Here is a 9,662-nt window from a genome sequence, read left to right on the forward strand (position 1 = left end):
TGTTTTTAACTGTGTACCAGTTTAACGTTGAATATTATTTATGATTTTAATTAGACATTCTTTGAAAAATAAATCATCAGTGATCATTGTGCTGATTTAAATTTTATTATTTCTTCTACTCGGATTCAGACTTTATACCCCTTGCACACCAGGCTATTCCAACTGAGCTAAAGGTTTAACCCACTAGCAATTGCCAGTAAGTCACACTTTTTACCCACTAGCAATTGCCAGTAAGTCGCACTCTTTAGCAACTCGAACTACAACATTCTTACCCTCTTAGGGCCATGAGATGACAGTTTTTTTTGTGGTAATTTCAATTTTATTATTTCCTTGGCCACAACTGAACTCAAGATCTTTTGCACCAGGTGATAGCTCTACCAACTGTGGTAAAGGGTTATCCCACTAGTGTTTGTGATTAAGGCACTTTTTTTTGATAAACTCAAACTACCGCAATAAATAAAATGGAAAACAATTCAGCCTGCCCCTGATATTTTTTTGTAGCTAATACAATAGTAAGTAATGTGAGAATAAAAAAAAAGAAAGAAGCTAATAAAATTGTATACCGTTTAAATTCTTAACACATATTGAGGAATAACTATTTATATGTAAATTGTAAATAGCCCTACCTTTTAGGAAAATGGAAAATGATTTAATTTATCTCAACAAATCTAAAAGCAAATACATGTTCATTTATGGAATACTGTAAATCTAGGCAAAGTGTTTAACAAAAACATTTCAAATTATTTGAGAAGGTTTAGTTCATACTCTAGGCTTAAAGTTGGTTAAGCTTATGTTAATTGTAACATTGTTCTTTTGTTTAGCAGTTTCTTTTAAATTATTTGGTGAAAATAATTCAACTCGTGTAACAATAAGAAAAATGAGTTTATTTCTTGTTTAGCATTTACAAACAACTTTTCTATGGATATACCTCGTTATTATGGTAAAGTACAAATAAATTGACTTTTACAATTTCAAAGCTAATTGGCTGAGTAACTGAAAGTATGCTATAATTAGCACTTATCCAAATACTTCAATGAACCTAAACCTTCATTGGGACTGTACCAGCAGAAAACAAAACTGACTCAAATTTTCACTGATTCTTGTTTTTATAATCTACCCTCATTATTCGATACTTCCTGAATTCACTTGATTCTTCACATCAAACTTAGAACATTCAGTATATTCTAGGCCTACTTTTATCAACCTTTTTTTTTATCTTAATATCATTCATCTTCTAACTAACATCTAAATTAAAGCACTGAAAATATAGCTTTTATAAGATTTTTATAGCTAGAGATTGTTTGATTATAATGTTATTTGGGAAAATTGGAAAAATAGTAAAAACAATATATATATATATATTAAATTTCTGCATTGGATGTGAAAATATAAAAAACATTTCTTAATAGGTCATATGAAAAATGATTCAAAATGTATTTTTACTGTAGAAAGAGTGAAAGTAAATACCAAATTATTATGTGCTTTAGGGAAAAATTTTGTGCACACATTTGTGCAAATGTGTGGGATGTAAGAATATTGAAGACAACTTTGAGAGAAAGACGTTGATGCAACTTGCTGATGCTGCAGAGGTTAGGGTACAACAACAAGCTGCAGCCAAAACCAAAATTTCATTTCAGCTTGAGAACTTTCCAACTCGACCAGCAAATTTCACAGCTGAAGGACACAGGTAATAGAAAATCCAGAGTTGTTAATTTACAGTATATATGAAATATTTGATTTTTCTGTAGCATTTCACACACCAAGACATATTAAAAGAGGCATTACGAAAGCAGATTCAAAGGAAGTAAAGATTTAAACTTGGCAGCAAACTTGTAGTGAACTGGTATCTTATTCAGGATTTGTTCTGTTCAAAACAACTGTTGTGTTGAATTTCAGAACAACAGTTTGTGATAAAAATCCATTGGGTGATGACATTTCAGTTGACCTTTGTTACCCATCTTTAGTTTAGATGGAAAGCTCTAAAGAGAGAAGGTACATCTCTTTCATTTCTCTCCTTGGATATCTATCTCTCATTCTGTGGAGGAGAACAAAGAACACTTCATACCTTCTATCAGTATATTAAGGGAAATAAAAATCATCTGCTGTATCTCTCTCAATCTCAGTTCCTGTGGAATTCAACACAGTAGTTCTTTTTTAAAACTCCCATGTGTACGTAAAAGATAGAAGTTGAAAATACACCATTTGCTTCTTATTGTCCCAGTATCATGAATTCACATACTAAATTTACCATTCCTTGATTCAAGTCATTAAGCTATTTGTTATTTCTAGAAAATTCCTGAAACTTGCTAGAATAATATGAATACTTGTATATTTTTGTATCTATATATGTAAAAATGATTGTTAATTTCAACAGGCAAACATAAATTTTCAATTTAAACATAGAAATTATACTAATAAGGGATGGTTTTACAATTTACAAAAATTATAGTAATTGCAGTAGTTTTTGTGTTTCATGTATTTTTTCAGTAGTGGTAAATAGAATTTTAGACTTGCAAATAGCTAATTTGTTTGTGTACTTGGGTTGTTTGAACATGTGAAAGGATATAATCTTTTTAAAATAAATGCAAATGTTGTTATAAAGGCATTTAATAGAAGGTATTGTTGTAGTTTAACTCTACTTATGTAACAATGTATGGTTATGCTTTAATAGCTGCCACATATCTGTCTTTTATTATGATAGTGCACCTTAATGTTTTCATACTTTAATATACAACATTGGAAATAATCATGAAAACACACTGGTGAAACACATACAGGGATCAAACAATGAGTACTTGCACGTAAATAATCAACTTATCATTATTACAATATACTAGTAAATAAAAATACAGAAGAAAATGATAAGTCATGCAATGCATTAGGACTTTGTGTTTACCTTAAACAGAACACCTCGTATATATATACTAACATAAGTTCACCAGTATTTAATTGTGTAACACTGTTCCAAACGTTTTTTTACTAATCCCCACAACATAGCTAAGCTGTTTGTTTAACATTTAACCTTTAACTGTTAATTATTTTACAGTTATTATAAAGCAAATATTATTAAAGTTGTTGATATACTGGGTCTTTTTGCCAGCCAAGCGATGGTTTACCAGTGTTCTTTTTTCCTACCAGTTATTATTTTACCAAATTTGCTGCAAATTTGGGATCACTTTTTTGCTGGAAAAGGAATTCTTGCCCAATAGGTTTTGTTTCTTGGGGAATGGCATTGTGGATCAGAATCTGTTGTAATTGTCAGCAATCAGGGTACCATCAGTTTTTACAGGTCTTCAATATGTATTGCCATGTTTATCATGTAAAGAGTATACATTGAGCTACTTGACACCAGTGTAGAAGAGTTTGGACATTCTACATTGAACGCTTCTATTATCAACAGTAGTAGTTTCCTGTTCCCTCTTCAGAGTTTTCATACAGCTCCTACTGAAACATTAAATTTACTTTCAATCTGTTGTATGGAGTAGCTTTCACCAGCCACTTTATACATTTTTGTCATGTGGCATTTCTGTCCTGGAAGTTTGTTCATCCTCCTACTGCAGTGAATAGTATGTATAACTGCCTTTATGCATTATCCTGGTGTAGCATTGTCTGATTGTGTGGATGACAACCACTCATAGTGTAAACTAGCAACAAGTGACTCTACTCTGCTGCAGTTCATTTTCATACAATAGAGAGGTGGGCAATCTCATATTTGCATTCTGTACCATTTTATACAGTTTCCATAATCTTTATAATACACTATATAAAAATATATTTTTTCTTTTAATGTTTTTTGTGAATCTATGAAGAGCAGATTTATGCAAAGAAAACTAATGATTTTTTGATCATTAAAAAAAAAGGTGTAGAGTCATGACTTTGAACTGACATTTTCACCTGAAACAAATATTTCCCAATCACCAGAAATACATATGATTGGTTGGTAGGTCAGGTGAATTATTGTTACATGTTATTTTTATCAATTGACTGCAATTTTTTTGCTGATATGGTGACAAGTTGGAAACATAATCCAAGTCTCTCAGCAAGAGTGCATGAAATTTTTCTGCTTGATGGTAGCATCATTCAGAATATTTCTGTTTAAAAAATGAGTATTTTTTTATTTTTATTTTAATACTTCCAGGTATACTTTACTTGGTTTACCTACTGTATTGTAAGTATGTTAGTGTTAAATCATGTAGCCAAATAACATTTTTGTTTGACTTGTATAGGTTGCCATGTGCTTTTGTGACACAGGAAGTTGTAGAAGCTACAACACAATGTCTTTTAGCTCAAGGTGAAGATGCAGATAGGTCAGAGCAAGCATTTTTATTAGTTGAACGTAGTGTTTTAGAAGAGTTTGGAAAGTGTCTAAGAAAAATTATTGAATGTGCAAATAAACCTACAGGTGAGTTTAACAAGTGTTTTAGTGTGTGTTTTATGCGTATCTGTATTAAATTTCTCTTCTATATATATTCATTATTGTATATTTCTTTAGAATAATTTTATTCAGTATTAAGCCTCATCAAAGTTTTTAGAAGTTTGTCATCTTGAGTTTCTGGGTTTTAGCTTGTGTTTTTTAATATCTGTTTTAGTAATTTTTGTACAGGAATATTTTGACAATCAAGTATCATGTTCTTCGAACTTGCAAATTTTTTGTGAACCAAAATTATCATCACTTGTGCTGTCTATCTCATAATTTATATTTTAAGATGTCTTTTTAAATGTCATTATATTCATTGGTTAAAATTTAGGGCTTATTTCAAATTAATTAATTTTATTTAAATGCATGGTCATGAATCTTTGAGTTACTAAATTCTTTGATAGAATCTTTTAACTAATTGATTTTCATAATTTTTCTTTCTACTAGTTTATACAACATTTGATTCTGTAGTCTTATTTCAGTTCTAGGAGATAATCTAGGAAACATCACAGTTTTTCTGGCTTTATAGGGAATTTGGTACTTGAGTAATATTGTTGTTTTTAATTTAAAAGAGAAATCAAAATATATTTCTTCCATAATGTTTGTTAACCCTCTGTATATCGGAAGGTCAAAATGTGCATGTAACAACCTTTTACAGAGTTACATTCAAAACTTGACTAAAGAACTATACTATTGATGTTTATATGCAAGCTTAGAACCAAAAAGTAGTTTGTAAATCAAAGTTTTAATTTCTTAAATTCAAAAGGAAATAATTAAATACTCTGTATCACGTGTCATATCTGTGCCCAAAATTGTCTATTTCAGGTTTTCTTTCTACTCTTATATGATCTTTATCAATTACACATTTATGCTATACATATTGGCAAGCCAGAATATAAATTTCTAGCCTCCAACTTCCTTGCTTTGCTGAATATATCAAAAAAGATACTCATGTGCCACATTTATCGTGTATTTTGAAAAATGTTAGTAATTCTCTCTGACATTTACTTTTGGATTATTTATAACCAATAGAAAGAGTAGATTTGTTTGGAGGCTATTTTGTTTTGGCACTTGTAAGTAGATATTTGACCTTTGTTTCATTTTTTATTATTGTGATTTTCTGCTCTAGGCAGGAAAGTGAATTTTTTAACCTATTTATTGCTTAGTTAGATTATAGTTATTTTATGATATTGTATTCTGTTGCCTAATATATGACATGTATTGTAAAGTATATATTTGAAATATCCAAGAATTATTATTTAAAGAAGTAATTTAGCGAAAAAAGTGAGACTTAATTCATTTACAGTTTGCAGCAAAGATCATTATATTTTTCAACTTTTCATTTCATTGTAAATTGATTTTGGTACAGTTAGTGTTAGAGTAGAAAAATAGCAGATAAATGTAAGCAGACAGGTCTTTATTAAAAATACATTGTTTAAAAAATTTAAATTTTGTTTGTACAACAGACTTGTGATGTTTACTAAAAGCTTGTCAAATGCCATGAAGATACACATAGTAAATTTAGAATTATAGTAAACGTTAATCCCTCAACATGGCTTCAGTTTAACAGACCAACCCATGAACATAGGATTAACCTTTTTTTTGTATTTCTAACTTTTAATAGAAAGTATTTGTCATGTAAAAAGCCTTTTGCATGTTTAAAGTAAATTTAAGATCAGTGTTATAGTTTAAATTTAGATTTACTTGACATTTTACTTTCATAAGAGATTTCTGAGGATTTTTGATGTTCACAATGTAAAACATTGTAGAATTAGTAGACCTTATAGTCATATATAAAAGAACTTGGATAGTTCACATTTTATGCTATATGTTGATTCTAAAATATACTTCACTAGGAAGAAAGCTAAATATTATACTTTTCAAATTATCTTTAGAATATTTAGTTAAAGAAAATCACTGAAGAATGTAAGACTGAACAGTTCTCTTTTTATCAATAGCTTGAACTTTACAAGATGATAATACTTATTCACAATTATTTGAGCTTAATTACTCAGTGATAAATACTTTATCTAATTATCCACTGCTTAAATTATTCCAAAGAAACTATTTGGAGATGATGAATTCTTCATGTGCTCCCTATAATTTGTGGAAGATTACGGTATCTTCTACTAATAATATGAACTAAATCTTAGGTTTTCACATCAAAAGAATGTATGTATTGACATTTTATTTAATTGTTATGCATTATTGCACAATAAAAACTCAAAGATTATAATTTCACATTTATTGAAATGTTATCTTCACTAATAGAAATGTTTTTTAACAGAATGTGAAAGAATGACACTGATATCTTCTGAAGTTACCTGGATGATTTTAGTACCAGGCTGAAGTTATTTATTACAATAATAGTGTTACTTAGAGTGTAGTTTGATTATTTTATTTTGCATAGTTATGAATGTAACAAATCTTATACTGAATATTTCATTTTACACCAGGTCTAACTGTGTAAAGTTAATACTGAATTATTGATAAAGATTTGACATTAACTTGTTTCAGGCTTACAGACATGACAGTTGTAGAATACCAGAAGGAATTTCTTGAAAAAAATCAAACCTCAAAAGCTAGTCATCAGTAATGTTGCAGTACATACTTACAATAATACTTTAATAAGTTGGAGTACAAGCCAGACATACGTAAACTTTGTGGACTTTACAGAGAGTGTTCAGAGAAAGAAAAACGTTTCTCCACAAACTTCAGTAAATGAATAACTACTGTAATTAATCTTGGATGTGGTGCATTATGATTCAGTACACACTGGAATCTCGTGAATGATACCCACTTTTTGTGGGCTATAAAATGTGTGTGAATAAGCTGAAGCTATTTTTACACAATTGTTTAATATTTTACTGATATTACAGAATTTTTCACTGCTGTTCATATAATTTAAATTTTATGTAATACGTTTTTTAACATGTATATGTAACAATTTTTGCATGTACAGTAATGCCCAATTATGTGTGTTGCACAGATATTTATATCGCATTTGTGGATTATGAAATCGTACAATTTTAACTGAAAATTTTGATCTCTGTAGAAAGTATAGTTTTACAATACTTTTAGATGTTTATTTTTTGCATGTAGACAAAAGTACGTGTTGATTATATTAAATTTTACTAAATTAAAAAATCCAAATTTATAAACATAAAGTGGTATGTTTAAAGGTTTTTTACTTACTAATTGCAAACAAGTTTTATTTACTCTTGGGGTATTCAACATTATACAAAAGATCCAAAATATTGAGACTTAACTTGAATATCTTATACAAAATTTTTATTCATGTATTGCTGTTTTCTAAATTTTTAAACTGTTCACTGGAAACTCAACTATAGGGATATAATTTATATAGTAAGAATAATGGGAATTTGTCTGATATTACGTGTTTAAGCTTACAAAGTAAAAATATGTGTTTATTGCTCAGTTAAATTTAATGCAAACAAATGTATTATAAAATGGGCTTGTTAAGAAAATTAAAGCTTTGATTGTGTTTAGTTGTTTTATTATTTTTAATTCAGTGCAGTTTGACCATACTTTATCTAGCCATCCTCAGGTATAAACATTATTAATAATGTGCATTGTAGTGGAACAAATAACTTGGTATATTGTAAATCTTTTGGTACTAATGAAAAATATGGCTAAACATTGAAAAATTTGAAGGAGATATTCACAGTTTGTTGGATCTCTCCTGAGTTGAAGACAAACTGGACAGTACTTTTTGTACAGTATAATTTTATGTAACTCTGGTGGCTAGGATAAGTAATGTGATTAAAGTCACTCTTGTTTTATAGATTTAGTTATTAAAACAAGTGTGGAAAATATTTTACTATAACATTGAATATCTACATTTAATTTGTTATTTTTGTGTACAAAAACGTGTAATGTAAACTACAGAAAGACACTATACACTACTCAGTTATGCAGAATTTGAAAAGTAACTTTTGCATTTCTTTAAAATGTTTTAAGATATACTCATTAAGTAAAATGTATAACAATTTTGTTTGTAGATAGATACTCAGTATATTAATAAAGTGTCACTTTTTGTATGGACCATTTCCAGTTTTCTTTGGGTTTTATCAAGATTAATCACTTCATCTTAGAAAAAAAAATGTTTGTTTTAATAAAAGTTTTTGGGTTTCTGCCTCTGAACTTTTAACTGCTACCCTTTTTTTTTTCTTTTTTTTCCAACATTGTTCATTGGCTTTTAGTTTTAGCATAATACTGTTTTTGGAAATTTTATCTAGACTTTCCATGACTACTTATGATTGTTAAAATGTTTTGCTTTGTGATAAATTGGCATATTAACAAATATATATATCATTGAATTATTCCACTAAGCCAAAAAGTTTGAAATAAAAAAAAAAACTTAATGAGAATTACAAAAATGTCTTATTATGCAGAATATTAACCATTTGTACAATTTGTATAATATTGTTTTTGGCTGATGAAGAAAAATGCTTGTTTATTGATGTATGGTAGAACTATCAAATTTTATTAGTTTAAAGTGACAGTCAAATATTTGAAAATATTTTTGAGAGACTTTAATCTTACATGTAACATATAAATATATTTGGTGTGTTGTGTTCGATATAAACTGAAATTATTTTTAAAATGTATTACATGGAAGAAAAAAAATTACTAAGGTTTCTAATTAGCTGTGTTCAAATATAAAAATTTTTCTTGTCAAAGATTTCATGCAAACTTGTCGGAAACAACAGTTCTTCAACGGGAAATTAATATGTAATTTTTTCTTCCATTATTAAAAGATTTAAACAAGTTTTGAAACAGTTTTAAAACAATTTTATACTTATTAAAACTGCTACCTCTTTTGAATCACTATTTCTTAACAGGCTGATTTTCATGATGAGAATTTATAAAAGCCAATATCTGCGTATGACCAACTAGGTGATAAAAGGTCAATTTTTTTTTATGGCACCTTTTTTGTAATAGGCCAAATATAGTTTGTAATAATTATTTTTTTAATATATGAAAGAAACTGGATGTAAGAGTTGTTTTTGAACAGGTTGGTTTCAACTCTGGTACAGTTTTTTCCTCTAATCTCTAACTTTAGTATTAATTCTGCTGACCGTGGTTGCTATCCCAATTTTCATTTTGTGAAATTGAGTTTAGTTTATTCAAAGAAACATATTTTTTCTAATGAGATTATAGTTGGGGTTTGTTGAGGGGCCTGGCAGTGGGATATTCCAAAGCTCACTAGATATGTATACTA

The 9,662-nt window shown here is 28.6% G+C and overlaps 1 protein-coding gene across 9 annotated transcripts in view; it reads left to right on the forward strand.

Annotated features, from left to right (window-relative positions):
- The window catches only part of LOC106471105 (protein lin-54 homolog), a 55,279-nt gene extending 46,797 nt beyond the window's left edge, over positions 1-8,482 (forward strand). For 8 of the 9 annotated variants that reach the window (XM_013931693.2, XM_022399723.1, XM_022399725.1 and 5 more), the window contains exons 11-13: positions 1,488-1,687; positions 4,227-4,402; positions 6,705-8,482. In XM_013931693.2, the coding sequence (XP_013787147.2) occupies positions 1,488-1,687; positions 4,227-4,402; positions 6,705-6,766 (438 nt within the window). In that variant the 3' untranslated portion in view covers positions 6,767-8,482. The remainder of the gene's footprint in view (positions 1-1,487; positions 1,688-4,226; positions 4,403-6,704) is intronic. The other variant, XM_022399724.1, reaches the window with a different exon arrangement.
- The last annotated feature ends 1,180 nt before the right edge of the window (positions 8,483-9,662 follow it).

The sequence above is a fragment of the Limulus polyphemus genome, unplaced genomic scaffold (genome assembly GCF_000517525.1).
Source record: "Limulus polyphemus unplaced genomic scaffold, Limulus_polyphemus-2.1.2 Scaffold4413, whole genome shotgun sequence".
Classification (NCBI taxonomy): Eukaryota; Metazoa; Arthropoda; class Merostomata; order Xiphosura; family Limulidae; genus Limulus; species Limulus polyphemus.